At 31.2% G+C, this 20,491-nt stretch overlaps 1 protein-coding gene across 2 annotated transcripts in view; it reads left to right on the top strand.

The window, feature by feature from the left end:
- The window catches only part of LOC125073984 (irregular chiasm C-roughest protein-like), an 87,331-nt gene that overhangs the window by 37,370 nt on the left and 29,470 nt on the right, over window positions 1-20,491 (top strand). For both annotated transcript variants that reach the window (XM_047685133.1, XM_047685134.1), the window contains exons 2-4: window positions 5,105-5,372; window positions 11,860-12,010; window positions 20,058-20,138. In XM_047685133.1, coding sequence (XP_047541089.1) covers window positions 5,178-5,372; window positions 11,860-12,010; window positions 20,058-20,138 — 427 coding nt within the window. In that variant the 5' untranslated portion in view covers window positions 5,105-5,177. The remainder of the gene's footprint in view (window positions 1-5,104; window positions 5,373-11,859; window positions 12,011-20,057; window positions 20,139-20,491) is intronic.

Genomic DNA, 20,491 nt, shown 5'->3' on the forward strand with positions numbered 1-20,491 from the left:
CTAATTTTATTATATGTATTGATTGAAAGATTTTATTGTACGATGCAATAGTGAGAAAATAGAACTAACTATAGTAATCAATCATATAAAATCTTTGACAAAATTTACTGAGTTGAAAAGCTTTCTGTAAGCCCATTGGCTCCAACCACTTATAATGAATGCTACCTTCAAGCAGGAAAACTTACTATTGTGTTTCGGTTTCAAGGGTAAGTGAGCCAGTGTCGCTACAAGCACAAGAGAAGTAACATCTCAGTTGCCAAGTTTGCCAAGGCTATGTAAAAAAGGTCAATTGTAACCACTTACTACCAGGTGACCTATTTGATAGTCCCCAAGCCGATGCCATAAAAATCTCCATTATAATCTACAGTCACAATCAAATATAAATCTATTTACTCGCGATGGCGCGCCTCTCTACTCAAATTATTGGCATGTGTGCCTACAAGATGTCTTAGTGTGTGTGAATTGACTAATGTAAGAATAGTGACCGCAAAAAATACAAATTATATTACGAATGTATGGATACTTGGTATTGCAATGTAGATAGACATACCAAGCAGTTTCTGGTAAATTTTAATCTAGTGTGCATATATTTTTGAATGTGATAGAACATTTCGATTATAGCTAGAGCGAGCAAGCACTTGAGTTTTCATGTCCTTCTGCGATAAAGGCAAATTTCGTGTTATAGAGTATCCTGGTGGAAATAAGCTTGAGCTTATAACTTTATTCTTAATAAACGATGACCTTTGTTAAGCAATCTTTAAACTGAACTTACCAAATTATACACTGAATATCGAATTGATCGTCATAACATTCTTTAAATATATTCCTCGTTTATCTCAACTTATATTAGAAGAAATACAGTACTTTAGAGAAAATATACTTCAGAAAAATAATTAATTAATGATTCCAATGAAGATAATGAAACAAATCTGATCAAACCAATCGATTCTGTATAAGAACTTCCAATAGTTAAACATTATGAAGAAATTTCAAGAACGCATGTGGTCCGTTTCAAATATAAGATACCATTGAGTTCAACGACCTTACAAATATAGAAGAGAATGGGAAACAAAATTAAAACGAAACAGGAATACCGGCGGCTGTTCTCTAAGTCACTCTTTAATGTCTTCAAAGTATTTCAAAGAAAGCATTCACGAAAGAAACTCATTCAATAAAAGTTAAAGTTGAAAATCAATTAATGATATCAAGGACACCTTAAACGTTTGTGATGTGAATTTTATTAATATATTATTATAAATAATACTCATTTTAAGGAATTACTAATATTTCAATGAAGTGTAAGGAAATGGGACGGCAAAAGTCCATGGAGCTAGGATTGAATCTGCGACTTTTATTTACTAAGAGGTTAGAACCATTGCGCTATTGACGTTGATATTATTATTAATTTCGGGTTTATATATTACAAAATATATTTTATTTGATAATATGAATAAAATAACTTGAATTAAATGAATATAGAGCAACTTTATTTTGGCGACGTTTTATCGAATTTTTGATAGGATGAATTAATTAGCAAATATCTTCTATATATAAATAGATAAAATGATATCACATTTGTATCGTTCCTCCGTCATACCAGACTTCCAACCCACACACTGGAGTCTGCCTCGCGGATACTGGTATCACCGGAGACCGTCGGTGAGGTGCCCAGATGGTCACTTAAAAGTTGTTTTTGGGAGGAAGACAGATCGACATAACAACGCTTACAGTCGGCACTAGTTACGCTTAAGACTGAGTGAGAACTACTCATATTGTTGAAAAAATCAAAGTAAATAAAAAAACAGTATATAGCCATAAAATTATCAGTAGAAACTTAAAACTCATACTTGAAACATGATTTGCAAATTGGCAGCTTAAGAAATGTTAATATTTGACGCAGATGTAAACACTTACAGCCAAGTGGACCACTTCTTATTTATATTTCCTAGCACACAATAAAATTTAAAAAATAGATAACGTTGTTACGTTTTATAATAATATTCAAATCAATATAGATATATTTAATTCGACATCATTGTTATTTGATCCGTGGTTCCGCTAATTTGTGAGTTTTCTTTCACTAATTTCCGATTCGATCCCTCAAAGATACTCTCAAATAAAATCTCTCTGTCAAAATATTAAATTGCATATGTTGTCTGTTTTCGGCCACGGCGCGGATGTCTATCTCAAAAATATTTAAAAGATATAACGACATACATTATTAGTAGTACTATAGTTTGATGGGGGGGAATTGGTCATGCTTTACGTGCTGTCCAATGTCCATAGCTTGAGAGTATCACCGACTTCCAACTTCCAACCAAAAAAAATTTGTCTCATAGAATTATTGTACAAACCCAGAACTATGATTTATAAATACATTACAAACAATTCTACAAATTCCTTTCAATCTCTTGTAACAAAAAAAATGTTTTATTTTGTTCATTGGTTTCTCGCTTTTTCACTAAATATTTTTTACTGGGTCACATGTTTATCGTACTGCCTACAAATGGGTCGCAGTTACTCGATACTTTTTTGTGATAGGACCACACACATTCATATTCCGAAATTTGTGGGCGTCGTGCGATAAATTTGCGAGTGATGATGAAATTGTAGCACTTAATATTACTCAACATTTTTGAATTTCGAATTTAAAAAAAAGTCTTGAACGCGAAGAGCGTGAGATTTTAATTGGGATTTTTGAACTTTAAATTTTTAAGTTTTAAAATGAGACGTTTCTGCCTCAAAACATATATTATCAATATGATTATTCACAATCAGAAATTAATAATATATATTTATGTATTTAATATTATACCAAACTTTCTTTTATAAAATACAAAACTAACAAACAAATTTTCGCTAGTTAAAAGACGTCAAATAAATTGTAAATTTTCACAACTTTTTTTTTGCCATGAACCGTTGTAAGGTCAATATACCTATTATATTATGGTAAAACATCAATAAACATCCCATCCTGATTTTACAGAATTGATATAAAACCATAAGGTCATGGGAAACCATCACCATCTTGTGCGCAGACCGCGATAATTAACTAAAGTACACAATTATAAAAAAATAAATAAAAAGTAGGCGTTAAAATAATATTTGTCGTGCCACATGGATCGGTAGGTTAGAGACACTGGATGTGACTTGTGCGTAGTTTTACGACAAAATCAATTTAACGATTTATTGAGTATTGAAAAAATATATATAATCTTACAATCAAGTTTTGTAATATTATTTAATTTAAAAATATATATCTAGTAGGTATTTTTAAGATTCTTCAAATCATAAAAAAACACACACACAATTAAAGCTGAGAAAATGTATATTATTTAACATATAAATATAAAAAAAAGCCATTGAAATACTTAGGAATTAAACATTATTATGTATTTTTTCCTATAAAATTTATCGATTCCATCTTGGCCAATTCAACTAACCTACTTTATGTGTCAAAAAACCAGTTGAATGTCGTAAATATTATAATTAAAAAATTTATATATTATATAATTTATTGTCTATTGTTATAGACATTGAATGTGTTATTACGACCGATTATTGATTATTATGATACGCCATCTGTAATCTTAATTCTCAAATCCGAATATATTTCATTTCATAAACAAACAAACAGAAACACTTAATAAAGATACATAAAACTTACTATAATACTAATCTTCAGAAGACCAAAACGACATCGTAAAGTAAAGGAAACGAAATTATTTTTATTGTTTTATAGTCACATCTAGTTATTATACTTCCGGCGCACTTAAACCACATGGCTTAGGCATGTGCGGGACACATTATGTTGGGCGACCGATATGTGAAGTATAGTGATAATGAACTTAGATAATCTAAATTAAATAAATATTAACACTTTTAAACCTTTTGTATTTCGACAAAAAAAACAAAATTGGACTATATCCACCAATCCGACGTTGGACATGATGAATTGGCGGCTGGGCAAATGGTCTACCTGATGGTATGTGGTATTGGCGCTGTGTTAATCATTCCTTATAACGCCAATGCGTCAACCTTGGGAACTAAGACATGTCCCTCGTACTTATTGGCTTAGCTACACTGGCTTACTTACCCTTCAAATTGGAACAAATTACTGGTAGCAATAATTAATGTTGCTGTTTGCCATGGTGGTACCCAAACGGGACTATTAAATGCTACCACTTAGAAAGTAATTTGAACTATGTAAACCATTTACGTCTCAGAAACCCGTATGGGAACAAATCTCCCATTCTTATCTCTTAAGTCCGCAAAGCTATTAAACATAGTTTGATATTTATTAATTATATAAAAACTTGTTTTCTACGCGTGAGATTAAACTATACTAATTATAAGTAATGTTAAATTAAAGCATTTAAATATAATAATTATATTATTGATTTACTATATAAACAGTGACGAAAATTATCATAATTATATTTAATGTTTAAGCTAAACTAGAAATATTACTTCTAATGTGGTACCACCTGCGGGGACAATTTATTTTAAAGCAATTTATTGTAATTAATATGCTGTATATTTAGTTAATTACATTTAATGTGTGTAATCTTTGAAGCCAAGTTCACGCTCTAGTGCTGTTTCGCGCTTACTCGCTTAAACCAGTTTGCGCAAAAAGGCGCAAAGGCGCAAACGGTACTACAGTATCACGCACAAGTCCAATCCAATAGTGTGTGACATTTGTTTGTATATTCGTTGTAAAACACAATGAATATTTTCATGAAGTGATTTATTCGCGACTTGGTTAGACGATCCTATAGATTTTATTTTGTATTTATTTATACAAAGTTTTCGCACATAAACGCGAGTGTGATCAATCCAATACTAAAGTTTGTGTTATATATAGCTATATTATACATAGCTAAAGATAGCGCCACAAATAGATGTTGTGTTGTTGGGCAGTGCTATTATTTATTTGACTAATATATTATGTATGTGTGGACTATAAATTGAAGTACTTGTGTATGTGGTTGTATACGTGTATGTGTGTGTGTAAATATAATAAAATAAAAAAATATTACGTAATAAATTGCATAAACAGTTTTTGAGAACAAGATTGTTAATGAAATATCTTCTTTCTTTACAGATTACATACGCTAGATGAGAAATCGAAGCAAATGTATAAAATTGACGACCATGCAACGAACATATGAGCCGAAATGGCGGCGGAATTTAAACGAACGTTAAAGCTGCGCGGGCGCAGGGATGATTCGGAATTCGAAAATAGAATAACGCGCAGGAAGCTGGGATGGGCCGGGCCGGATGTGTGCATTTGGATCCTGCTGTCTGCGACCTTTTTTGTCGGTTGTCATGGTTACCAGGAGCAGAGATTTGCAATGGAGCCGCAGGATCAGGTTAGTTTATTTATGTATTGTATTTATATTCAAAAAGTTTCAAACGTCTTTAAATTTCATTTTATATTACTATCGTTTGAAGGTCGCGTCTATAAATATGTTCAATACTATCTTACAAAAACAGTGAATGATTAAAAAAAATACCTTTTTGCTAATCGATTTTAGGTTTTTTCTGTTTCTCGTTCATCGATACAATACTATTTCACAATCACGAGTAAAATTATATTATTAGGAAGCAAAAAATTGTAGAATTTCTAAGAACATTAAAATTTTTTGTCACTTTTGAAGACTGCAGATCGTTGATCTTACAAAAGAAATGTAAGCGCCTTAGTAATAATTTAAGACATATTCCCAAGACTAAGAACATACGTTTGACAAATTTAAGCTTTCTTTTATAGTAAAAAAATAAATTAAGAATTACAAAATACATATTAATTCACAGTAAGTATGTTCCGCCATTTCTTCTTCTTCGCTTCCGAATTGTGCTACTAGAATATTCGACCAACATGTTTAAATTTAGAACACAATTATAAAAAAATAAAATAACAGAATTCTTTATAAGTGACCAATGACATTCGATGGCTTTTATAATATGTACGATTTGACAGATAGCAGATTAGAAAATATTTAAATAAACTCATAATTCATTCAACACATTAACAAAATGATTCGAATTTCAAACGATTCGTTTTCGTTTTTTTTTTTTTAATTGTCTTTTATTCAATATTCTCGCTGACTTGTTAATAAACATTTAATTATAACAGTAAATTAAAACTCGTTGTAAACTTAAGTTTTACGATGTTTTAACGACCTTTATCAATTTCGGTATACGGTCATTAACCTTATTTAATATTTCTGGAATTTCTTTGTGTGTGTTATTGAAAATTAATCGTAAGGAAACATGTAAGTTGTTTATGTGTTTTTTTAGTTATAAGTTGGTACATATCTTAATGTAATTCATGATACTTTTGTTACCCGACTAAGCAGGGTTAGGAATTCTATAGGACAATGTAAACAATTTAACAATATGGACGCAGTCGGTAAAAATAAATATATATCCTATTCCAATTAAAGAAGGTTTAAAGTTAAACAAACTTTAGTTTGACGTAATTCATGCGATTTGCTAATGGCTCAGCTACATGATGCACTACTAACGGTTCTTGATTATATAAGTACTTATATCCATCTTAATTTTACTCCCAAATTTCTGATAACAACTTCACTGACGTTAAAAACGCCATTTTTTCACAAATCCATAATGAATGTCATCGATTATTCAAACTCTCGACCAATAGAAACCCGTCAATTTGATGTCAAATTTTGTTTATTTGGCTTTTGTCTTTGTGGTTGGAATATAATATAGATTTAGGCAGGAACGTATATAAGCAAATATACAGCCTTAACAATTTTATAGATACTTAAATTTATTGCTAATACTTCGTTTTCTTTTTTATGAAAATTAAATAAAGGAGAGTTATTAAAATGCCTACATATTATTATATATATATATATATATATATATATATATATATATATATATATATATATTAAACACGTTATAAAAACATGCACAAATAGAACGGAATCCATTTTACGAATTCCACCTCTAATGTCGTTTAGTATTCTGTGAATAATAAATATAAACGACAACTTAAAAAAAAAAAAATTAAATGTTATTCGTGACTTTTATTGTATAACTTGCTAAACCTGCTCTTATATGTGCGAAATAAAACATTTACTCCCCCCCATTTGAACTGAAAAGGGTGATTTAAAAAAGTAGTCTTTGTCCTTCTCCGGTACACAGATCTTTATACCAAAATTCATCAGTTTAGCGTGAAGAGGTTACAGACAGTGTTACTTTCGCATGTATAATATCAGTAAAGATATTTAATTATGTATTCACGCATTTAATGCTTTTAAAATACTGAATTCTAAATAAGATCTGTTGAGAGATTATATAAGAATTTCAAAACTCTTTTTAAACTCTTGGAGGAGATACGTATCCATACTACTATAGTGAATCCAATCAAATTGTTTTACATTAAATTAGCAGCCAGTAAATTTCCCACTGCTGGGCTAAGGCCTCCTCTCCCTTTGAGGAGAAGCATATTCCACCAAGCTGAGCAAATTAGACACATGCAGGTTCCCTCACGATGTTTTCCTTCACCGCCGAGCACGAGATGATTATAAACACAAATTAAGCACATGAAAATTCAGTGGTGCCTGCCTGGGTTTGAACCCGAAATCATAGGTTAAGATGCACGCGTTCCAACCACTGGTCCATCTCGGCTTCAATCAAATCAAATGTATTTTATTCGTGTAAACTTTACAATAAAGCATTATTGAATCGTCAATATTTTAAGTCTACTATCGTTTCGGAAAACAGCCTCTAGCGAGAAGAAATGGCAAACAGCATTGTTACACTTTTCAAATAAACATACTTACACTGATGTTATTCACAAGTATTGTTCAATCAGTCCTGTGATGGAAATCCATTCGATTTATCGAAAAAAAAATTAATGACTAATAAGATTTGTTGATGTATGAAGATAATGTTTTATTGAGGAATCAGTTTTGTTTACTAAAATAACAAAGAAAACAAAAATAAAAACTCATAATACAAGCTGAAATTAGTTATTCCAGAGGTCCCTTAAGCCGGTCAGTTGACTGCGATGCCTTGTCAACGGAAGACCTCGCCTGAAATCCAAGTTTACTGTACATAAATCCCTTGAACCCTTTATCAATTTCTGTCTTCACCTATATATCTATAAATACTGGTGCTTTAAGAATTATTAACTACATCTTATATCGCCAATGCAACAACAACCTTAAGAAGTTAGGTAATTTGTATTTGTAGATATACTGGTTCACTTACTCTTTGAATCACTACAATAATACTAAGAATTGCTGTTTAGCGGTATAATAAGTTATTAGCGGGTACTAAAGCAGGCATGAAGCCGTACCACTATCAAAAACCACAAACATGCAAATCATTACATATGATTAGGGGAAATCACAAAAAAAATATTATCCGTCTCAATTTTTTTGTTCACTTAACCCTGTAACAGATAAACAATGTACTGATGATGATGATGTCCTCCTGACCGATGTCGGACAATATCAGCCATTCTCAATGGCGACAAGCAAACTTACGGACACAATTACGGATTTTTGCAAGCGCGCTTGCGTAGGTACCAGTAAATATTCTACCGCCGAATAGCAATACTTAGAATGACTGATTGTTTAAGTAATCTATTGTAATTAAACATAAGGTTCTTAATACTGGTGTCTCATTGATGATTGTTAGGGTTAAATATTACTCGAAGTCCAATGTATATATATTAATATTCGAATAATCCGATAGAAATCCGATCAGACAAAACAGAAAAGAGATCAGAAGCTATTATAATCCGTCCAAATAACACAGTCCAATTAACCCAACCAAAGACATTAAAAAACATTACAATGAAATTAACCGTATTACAACTTTTACGAATCGACAATGAATACAAATATCGTATAAATAACACTTAAAAGAATTCCAAATATTCCTATGTATACGAAAGTTTTATCATAAATTAACATATATCAGATCGTGATAATTATATTATGAATATGTATATTTTACTCGGATCTATATGGAATATAACATTTAACTTTTAATACAATAAAGCGACCTCGTGTTTTACTTTGTAAACATAGAAATTTATTGTGTCGTCCAAGTCATTAGCTGGTAACTGGTTGTGATATATTCCCTCTCTTTTTATTTATATCTCTTTCTATTTCTCTCTCTTTCTTATTAGATGTTCACTTGATGATCTTGATATAGGAATTATAAGAGATCGCGTTCTAAGCGATAAGAACGCATCTTCAAATCTCATTGCGTTTACAATTGTTCTTAAATGCGGTTTAATAAAAATAATTCGTATTTGAATTAATGTTTTAGGTACATTTGTCCTGTTTCAATATTTTTGACAACGAGTAAGGAAAATATTATGACAATCGGATGAGTATTTAAGTTAGAAATTGGCATTAATGAGATAAGTTGGGATTTAAATGCAATTAAGATACATTCTATAAAAAATAGTCATATGAATAGTAGCGTAGTAGTAGTAGTAGTAGTAGTAGTAGTATGATGAGTGAGCCAGTGTAACTACAAGCCCGAGGGACATTAGCTTCCAAGGTTGATTGCGCATTGGTGTAATGTAAGGAAAGGTTATTATTTCTTACAACGTCAATGTCTATGGACGGAGGTGACCTTGTACCATCAATTAAGATACATTCTATAAAAAATAGTCTTAGCGGTAGATGTTGATCAGATGATAAAAAAGCGTGGAGTTAATACTTGTTGACTTCCAGGCAGGATATATTACATACATATATAATCGTATTTAACTAACATGACTGTATTTTTAAACTGTTGAAAAAGAGTAACTACTGAGTTTCTCGGTAGAATTTGCATTTCGAACCGGAGCTTCACTTAATATAGTTTCTCAAAATGACGATTCAAAAGTGCTTGAATAAAGTATAATTTGATTTGATTGTCAACTTTTAGGCAGAGTTTTCGTTTCGTTCGTTTCGTTTTCGTTTTCGTTCAGAGGTTTCGCCAACGGGAAAGAGCAACAGACAGACAGAGTTACTTTCAAATTTATAATATTAGTATATATTGTTACCTAAACATTTCGAATATTTATAACATAGCAATTATAAGGAGTCGTTATTATTAAAACAGTGTTTTAAAATTTTGCATTTATAATACATAGTATTAATGCTAGAATTTCCTAACTATTCTATTCTCTAATTTATATCCTTGAATTATAAATTCAAATAAAAGAAAACGTATTACGTATATAAATATATAATCGTTTCGAATATAATTAATTTATTAACTTTCAATTTTAAGTGTAAATTTCTCATTTAAAATATTAATCGAAATACATAATTAATTTATTTTATTATCAAATTAACATATACAGAATACATCCTTAATATTCATAGCTATAAAGCTCATATTTAATACAAAAGTAGAGTCTGAAAATGGGCGGTATGGATAAATGTCTCTTTTCTTTAGAAGAGATAGCTTTGACCTCATTCGAACATAGTTTATCTCTTGCTTAGTAGCGAAGGAATAAATTGGTGGCAAAGCTTTGTGTAAGCCCGTTTGATTAGGTACCACCCATTTATCAGATATTCTAACGCCAAACAGCAATACTTAGTATTGTTGTGTTCCGGTTTGAAGGGTGAGTGAGCCAGTGTAACTACAAGCCCAAGAGACATTAGCTTCCAAGGTTGATTGCGCATTGGTGTAATGTAAGGAATGGTTATTATTTCTTACAACGTCAATGTCTATGGACGGAGGTGACCCTGTACCGACAGGTTGCCAATTTGAGCGTACGCCTAACATACATAATAAAAAAAAATTCGGCTGCAAATCGGACAAATGTATTTCTTCAAGATCTTTGCCCAGCTGTGGGAAATTCACAGCCAGTCAGACTTATCTCAATGGAATGGGGAACAAATTCTGCCCCAGAATTAAAACACTAACCTTTGAACTAAACAGTCTTCTACCGGCTGTAAACCGCTTTCTGACTTTAAATTTGTATATTGGCGGAAGCGTTTTAATTTGAATGAATTAATTATTACCATTAACATAGCTATTTGTTCACCCGTAATGTATCGTTACAATATTTCCGTATATGTATTTAATTATTCGACTTAACTTAAATCTATTAAACGTGTTATGTTTAAAGTTTTTAAGAGAAAGGAGACGCTTCGTGTCGTAATTAGCTCATTGTTTTTTTTTATTTACATAAGATCTATTAATATTAAGGTCTTACTGACTTTTACAGCGTCATATGGATTGGCTTACTCGTAATAGACTGCTTTTTGGGTCTCTGAGTGACATTCTAAAAGGGTCCTATGAGATCGTACTCGGCTCAACGCGTAGTCACTGGAGTGAGCTGACATACATCGTACTGCCTGTCTATGTATACCAATCGATCGAACGATCGATCGTTAAGGTATGCCACGTGGCTAGTGGCAAAATATCATAAAGATCTTCTCCATTTAAAAATTAAATATTTTAATGTATGTGCCATTCTTATGATAATCAATTAATCTCAAACTATAACTGCAACGTAAATAATAATATAAAGAGGTTTAATTTGTTTGTTTGTAGGAAGACATATTAGGAACTAATGATCCAATTCTATTTTTATAAAACAGAAGTGAAATTTTAAATATTTGAATATAATCAATGTCTGGTATTGGTTACTCAGTTACTAAGGGTGTTATAATTATATATAAATATAAAATTACAATTTATTTCAAGTGATTGGCTATTATCAATTAAGGCTATTATTCGAAAAATAGCTTTAACAATACTTAATGTAATATCCCGTTAAATTGTAAGACTAGTCTGGTTAAAAGCAACAGGTTAACTGTTACCAGTGGACGGAATAAGATTTATAAATGTTTTATTTCACAGAGTGCAGTCGTGGGCTCCCGCGTGACATTACCGTGTCGAGTCGAACACAAAGTCGGCAGCCTGCAGTGGACCAAGGACGATTTCGGTCTTGGCACACATCGGAACCTCAGTGGCTACGAGCGATACTCCATGATCGGGAGCGACGAGGAAGGTAAGATAGACCTTATATTTATCAAATCAAAACAAATCAAATGTATTCTATTCAAGTAAACTAAACAATAAATAATTTCTGTTTCGGAAAGAACCGTTAACAAGAAACTCGCATAGTTGTTCTTTGCTAACAAACAGTTTTACAATGATATAATTCATAATTATTGTTTAATCAGCCCTGTGTTGGAACTCGAGTACAAACCCAGGCGTTTATTTTCTAAAAGTATTATTATATTAAATAACAGTGGCTTTTGGCCACTATTTTTTTTTCGACGTGTTCTCAGCTTAGACGGCCTAAAAACGATATGAGAATAGAAAATAATGAGAAAGTACAGAGATAGCGACATGTGCGAGCGAGAAAAGAATAGGGGTGACGACATTTTGATTCCTATTCTTTATTTGTACTCTATTTAAACATATATTAACAAATCTTTCTTTAAAACGGAACGGAATGACTTGACAGTTAGAAATCGTCGTGTGATTGTAATATTTTTCTTTTAAATGTAATCTCAGTTTTTATTATTTGAATAGGTTGTAAGAAATTATTGACAAAAGACTTACGTGACGAAATAATAAAAATCTCATTCGATTGAGGAAAAAATAACGCGTAATTTCAATAGACTTTTTGTCTGTGCAATGTTTAAGGCGTAGATTGTTTTCGTAGCCGTGAAATAAATAATAATAATAAAAAAAAACTACAATGACTATTACTGATATTCATTCTATAGTTTAAAATATTCGTGATTTTGTTTTACGAAATTTTATGATGTGACGTTCGTCATTTTTTTTTCAACTAATTGCAATCCACTGTTAAATATACATACATAACATAACATAAGCAGCCCGTAAATGTCCCACTGTTGGGATAAAGGCCTCCTCTCCCTTTGAGGAGAAGGTTTGGAGCATATTCCACCACGCTGCTCCAATGCGGGTTGGCGGAATACACATGTGGCTGAATTTCGTTGAAATTAGACACATGCAGGTTTCCTCACGATGTTTTCCTTCACCGCCGAGCACGAGATGAATTATAAACACAAATTAAGCACATGAAATTTCAGTGGTGCCTGCCTGGGTTTGAACCCGAAATCATCGGTTAAGATGCACGCGTTCTAACCACTGGGCCATCTCGGCTCTAAACTGCCAAATATATTATAATTTCAGCTGAGTTACAGAATCAAACACAGAAATGAAAACAGCTTAAAATACATTCGACATTACAATCATAAATAGATCTTATATAATAGTATTTAGATACCAAAATTTATTAAAACTTCAATGTGTGTAATATATCGTGTAGCTTTAAAAGCGCTTGCACTAAATTTCCAAGCGTTTCTTTATACGCTATATACAAGATCTTTCACGTTACGTAAAGTTCCCCTCGCCTTGCACGTCTAGCAAACAGTTTTTACATCCATAGCCTTCATTACGCCATGTTTATCAAGGTGGTGAAAGATAAAAACAGAACAAAACCGTAATGTAGGATGGAAATAAAATACGCATTTTCAAACGCTATTTACCTAAATATTTCTATACTAAGAATATATCGTTCCGAGTTAACGTGCACGTTTTCGTTTGTATATTCTTTTTTTAAATGATTTTCGTTTAATTGATTTGTCAATAAACGACTTGACCTATAAATTTTTAAGAGTGTTTGGTTAAACAATGCTGCATTCTTCTAACGAATGTGAATCATTGTTGATAGAAAGAGATAAATCTCTGTTTAATTACACAGCCGCTAAATATGTTTATAAACGAAAGTGTTCGTATTGACAATAACTCATAATAATACTTTGTCAAAGTAAATGGCACACTTATTAATGCATTCTCACTTATAATTAAAACAAAATTATTTACATATTTAATTAATTATAAATTTATAAAAATAAAATATCATTCCTAAATTATTTTTTGTTAAACTCGACTTTCTCATTTGAAATTAAAAAAAAAAAAATAGAGTTGTACTAAACAGATCTGCCTATACAGCATGTTCATACATCTTGTTCCAGAGTATTGAGTTCTTTAGAAATGTTTTTTTTTTTCATTGTATTTGTCTAGACGTTTCTATGTCTAAATTTCTACCTATTCTGTTCTTTCATAACTCCCCCTTTTCCCTGTTCAACAAAATGACGACACGTTTCGATGCTAAAAGATTTCCCGTCCTATACAAAAATATCAAGACTATATGAGAGAAATTACGGTTACATTTTTTATTTTAATATATCTTTAAATAGAGCTGTAATAATAATTTGTAATAAAAACAGTGATGTAGTTATTGATTTTCAACCTTATGAATATGTAAATAAGTTTCATAATGCATAATTTTCTATAAATTATATGAAGAGTTTTGTATTTTGATTACGTTCATATGAACAGGGATATATTATTAGAATATACGCAATGGGTCATTGCTCTTAGAATTTGGCTTGTGAATCTGTAGTGATTGTTTGACGCATCCAGTATTTCAAATGTTGACTCAAGGTTAAATTATTTTTGGCAGATAAACAATTTAACTGAACCACTGTTAGGAAGGTAAGGATCAATATTTATATAAAATTTTTCCTTTCATCGTTTTAAAACATTCTGTAAAAGTTTCACTGTAAATTGGTTTGGAGCTTTTCCTACCACGGTACACCAATGTGGGATACATATATTGAAGAAGCTTTTTAAAATCTCAAATGGACAACAATTGTGGTGGTGGAGTTGAAACACGTGACGTTCAGATGTTTTAACTACTACGTCATCTGCACATCGATCTTTTATAATTGTTTGAGCTTTATATATTATTATCAAATATACTTTACAGTAGCCAAAGAATATCGTATATAATTTATATATTACATCCAAATAAAAGTTTTATCGTGAGTTCCTTTATGGTAGAATAACATCCGCATCTCGGTAAGATTACTCATCAAAGGCCTCACCTGTTTGAGAGTTTGGATTGGTTCACACTTCTCAAATGCAGCCGATAAACCAACTCTAGGCCGATTTTCATCCGGAATGGGATCATAAATTTTCTTTCATTTCTTATTACTCTTGAGAAGTTAAAAGCTTAGATCACCAAGCTATTTCAATACACGTGGCACATATTCATCCGATACATGTTCTCACGATGCTTCCCCTGGCACGAGATGAATTATAAACTCAAATTAATCACGTGAAATTGATTTAAATTCGCAATATTCGATCACATTCACGCATTCTAACGACTGGGCCGTCTCGCCTCTTTTCATTTGCATTGATATAATATATGTGTACTGTACTTTATTAAATGTAAAATCACAAGTACGGAATGTTGATTTTACTGTACACAGCTGACGTAAAACAGCCATTTTTTATTTAAGTGGGTAAGGAAGTGACTTGTTCCCTTATTTCGTCCCATTTGTCATTTAAATATTAAGTTTATGTTGAATGTCATTATTGTTCTTGAACAATAAAGCCTGTAAATTTCCCACTGCTGGGCTAAGGCCTCCTCTCCCTTTGCGGAAAAGTTTTGGAGTATATTCCACCACAATGCTCCAGTGCGGGTTGATGGATGTGGCAGACATATGTGGCAGAATTTCTTTGATATTAGACACATCCAGGTTTCCTCACGATGTTTTCCTTCACCGTCGAGCACGAGATGAATTATAAACACTAATTAATTAGCATTTAGGCTATCCATAGATGCACCACATGTAAGAGTTTTATGAAAAAAAATTTTTTGAGATTCAGTTCTAAGTATGGGGAACCCCAAAATTTATTGTTTTTTTTTCTATGTTTGTGTGAAAATCTTAATGCAGTTCACATAATACATTTTACTTACCAAGTTTCAATAGAATAGTTCCTATAGTTTCGGGCAAAGTCGCTGTGACATACGGACGGACAGACAGACAGACATGACAAATCTATAAGGGTTCCGTTTTTGCCATTTGGCTACGAAACCCTAAAAAATGGCCAAGTGAGAGTAGGATTCACGCATAAAGGGTATCATTATCGATAAAAACGGCAAACAGTCTTTTCTGTTGTATGTGATATGTGCCTTTCTGTTTCTGTTCTGTTCTCTGTTTTTTAATATTTTTATTTTTTTTAATATCTGTGAAAATTTCATGTACCTTACTATAATGGTACATGAGATGAAACCTGGTGACGGATGGACAGACGGACAGCGTCGTCTTAGTGATAGGGTCCGTTTTACCCTTTGGGTACGGAACCCTGAAAACTATAATCTTCTTGAAACCAGAAGAAGGATATATTATTATATTACAAGCATCAGTGCTTCTTAGTTTCCTGCTTTAAATTTAGACTATTGAGACGAGCGTGAATTTCGTGATCTTGTATGAAATAAACTGCATGAAAAAACCCGATGGTTATTGACAAAGTGAAAAGTTACATTAATGAGTATCAATATAGTATATCGTTGTAAGTCGGTCAACATAGCACGAGTGAGACACGAAGTGAGTAACGATGCCCTAAAAATATAATGTGTAAACCGTGAAAAGTTTGCATTAGCGTTTCGATGGCAGATCGTATTTGTACCTTTGCATGCGAATATTAAAAATATTTATGCTGACCTACATATTAGTTAAGTGAATGGTACATTTGTTTACGTTATGTGTGTGTGATTTATAATTGATTTATTTTAATACAAGCAAAACCATCGGCAGACGTCTGTTACGTATTTCATACTAAAATCTTATCCGAAACGCGTTATATCTTCTGGTCTTAGTTTTATCTATTTTGGTTCAGCAGTTTTTTCAAAAAAAGAACGTCTTCACGTTTATTAATATAGAGTTTACGTTAACAATGCAAATGATACAACAAAAGGCAGCTAGAGCGCACAGAACATTAATGTGAAGCAACAGAAGCGAATACAAAACTAAAAATGAATACAAATGAAAAAAAAAATACTATTAAAGAAGTTTACTGTTTCTCCATTTCGCTTTTTCGTATCTATCCAATAGATAAAGTTAGGAAGGAGGTGATATTAGGTGAAATCTGTCAATGATTCGTGAATTTAGATTTAAAAAGTCTGTCTAAAAGATTATGTCCTTTCTTGGGGTTTTGGTTTTGCTCCATACCAAAATTCGGTTTAATGGTTTAATTAAAGCGTAACAGACGGAGTTACTTTCGTATTTTTAATTTAACGTTAAAAAAATCTTTATTTCACTAGACTATATCTCCGGCTATCATAAACACGTTTTGATAATATTATAGACTGGTCACGTGACCTTAATAATTCTGTCCGCTCTACACGGTAGCTAAGGTCAGACAGTCTGTGTCAAAATTAGCCTCTATTTATGATTTATAGCATATTCTAGAATATTCGAAATTTGAATTTAGGTTTTGTTTTGTATATATCAATATAAAATGTATTAGTTATTGTATATCAAGATTTCTTGCCGGTTCTTCTCGGTAGAATCTACATTCCGAACCGGTGGTAGCTTTACTTTAAATAGTTTGTTAAATGACGATTCAAAAGTGCTTGTAAAAGCCTACTTTAATAAAATATATTTTGATTTGATGTAATGTCTTATATTCTAAAATTATTAATTACTTAATACCTAATGAACATAATTAATAGTACTTGGGGATAGGGCTTTGATTAAGCTTATCTGAGTAGGTAACAACCATACATTCTACCGTAAAACATTAATACTTAAAATTGTTGTGTTACGTTGTGTTCCAGTTTAAATTCTGAGTGAGCCAGTGTAACAGGTATAATAAAGATAAAATTGTTCCTTAGATATAGTTGGTGGTGCATCGCTGATATAAGATGATATTTCTTACAAAACCAATCTCTATGGGCAATGTTGACGATTGACTTTTTGATTGGGTGGTCAATCAAAGTATATTAAGAATTTTCGGTAAATAAAAATAAAATCTGAAATTAATAAAGAGAACGGTTTGAGATATTGAAAGCGTAGCAGCACTTTTGTGTGAGAACACGCGTTACCGAAGCACAAAGTCGCACTTTTTGAAGTGGTAACTTCATATGGAAGGGTAAACCGCTTCGTTACGTAACGCGTTACGGCTCTAGTCTGTCGGTAAGCCGGTAATAATTATACTAATAATGTACATTCACAAAATTCTAATGTACATATTCAGGAATTGTAAATAAGAATAAAATATATATTATAATCAATGAAAGATTTTATTAATAACCATCATATTAATAAAGATAAAATTAAGGTAATGACCTAAGTTGCTCAAGTGAAACAATTTCAATATGAAATACTTCGACTTAGATTAGTTTAAGTTATCACTTCTGTCGAGCGTCCTGAGACGCACGTGTATTTTTTTCAGGTTATTAGACCTCGAGCACCCTAAAGTCACAATCGCAAATCTTAAATTCGTCAATTAAAATTGAAAATAGATAAAAAGTTATATAATAAAAGCAGAAAATATAAAGAAAATCTTTTTAAAAACATATCTTTTGTTGGTATAATTGAAAAGATATACCTAATTAGGTGATTGGTGCCTTTATATCTCAATAAAAGGAAGGATCCAGTCAAAAGGATCATGTTCCTTCAATAGGGTAATTATGTAGTTCTTAGTGATGTTGTTTAGCTTCATTTGATTAAAATTGGTCCTTTTTTTTCTTTATATTTATCCGGCTTCAAAATAAGAGCGAGATTTTGTTTTCGATGTGGTTTACTGTAATCAACTTAAAAGATGCTTAGTGTATTTTTTATGAGTTAAATGAAACTTAACGGTTTTAAGGACAATACAAAACTGTTTAAAGTAGATAGCAATCTTTGGAAGATTTCTGAGATATTTTTTGATTAAATAATATTTTTTGAGTAGATCATTATGATTTTAATCCTGAATAAATAATTAATGAAACTGTTTATATACAAGTTTTACAACAGTATTATATACATACAGTAGAGTACATAAAAAATCCTTACTAAAAATCAGTTGAGTTATTTTTTTTTATTGAAGTAGATTTGGAGTGTTTTGAATTTCTCTTTTCCAAAATAATTTAACTGATTTGTTACATAAATTTTATTAATAATATAAATATATGTATTTAACATTTATATCTGGTAAATAAATAAAAAGGGTTTAAAAATAAGATAAAAATTTATCTACAGAGGCGACTGCTAACAAATCGTTTGTTCACAAAGTTTTATCTTTGAAGGGTCTTTCGAAAATTTCGGACGTCTTATTATGTAATCATTAATTAACCGAAATGTTTTATAGATAATTATCTGTCTGTAGACGAATTAGTTACAGATGTAATGCTGAATTTCTTGACTCAAGTAGTCCACGAGGCACACGAGCTGTTGAAAAGTAATTTACAAGATTAAATTTAACGTAAAACTCGGTAGATCTGCGTTAGGTCGTTGGGAATGTAGATTTTGTTTTTAGAAAATATTTATTTCTCATTAAGAATTCTCTGGCAAGTCTCATCTGATTGATATTTATTTTATAACTGCGTTTATTTAAGCCAATTTTACCGAGACAAACCATGAAGTATTATTTTCCTTAAAAGAAAATACATATCAACTCTATATAGTATGTCTTGCTTGAATATCAATGAAAGCGTATTAAAAAAAAAAAACTCTTGTAGACTACTCTGTGTTAGTTTTGAATTTAATTTACATTAAACTAATCGACGTACATACGACTTATGAAGAAACTTAGTATAAGTTAACTAAACGAAATATACCAAAGGAGAATTAATTAAATATTGTACACGTAAAATAATAATTACTAACTGTAGAAACCATGATCGCGTGGAGTTCTTGCAAAAAATCCAGTGATATTTTTAATTAATATTATCTGAGCAAAGGGTTCACTCTTTGCTCATATTCCGGTACCAACTAGAGTCAGTGATATACACAATTGTATTTAAGTTAATTAAACTATTTACTGATTCACTCGCAAAATGCCCCTTCAAGTTGAAATAATTGAATTGTAATAAAATAAATTGTAATAAATATTATCTAAATTTGTATTTTTATTTTGCTGACTCTACTCTTAGTCTCACGCACACTAAGACATGTTGAACGCAAGAGCGTCACACACACATCAAATTGATTTTGATTTTTATATTATTGTTGCAGGCGATTACTCATTAGATATAAAAGATATCACGTTGGAAGATGATGGCATGTACCAATGCCAAGTTAGTTCCGGTCTTAATGGTGAGTTCAATATCTAATAATTTATAAAAAAAACTCGTATCTAATCTATATAAATAAAAAAAAAATAATCAAGAGTCTTATCTGAATCACATTTGGAAATCAGTTTTCTACTCTGACGTCCAAAATTTTTTTGGACACTTGCAAAAAAAGATGCGTCCTTTCACACTACTGAAAATTTCAAGTGGAATTTTTTATTCCATGCTAAACAAAAAAACGCAATCAAAACCGCGTCACAAAGTCATAAAATTATAATTTGATAAATTAATGTAAAACATTGATTATCAAAGCAACCGTTAATCTTAATAACTTTGATTGTGATCTCAATATATTATAGATACGATTCTATTAATGTT

Source organism: Vanessa atalanta, chromosome 26, assembly GCF_905147765.1.
Source record: "Vanessa atalanta chromosome 26, ilVanAtal1.2, whole genome shotgun sequence".
In the NCBI taxonomy this organism is placed as follows: domain Eukaryota; kingdom Metazoa; phylum Arthropoda; class Insecta; order Lepidoptera; family Nymphalidae; genus Vanessa; species Vanessa atalanta.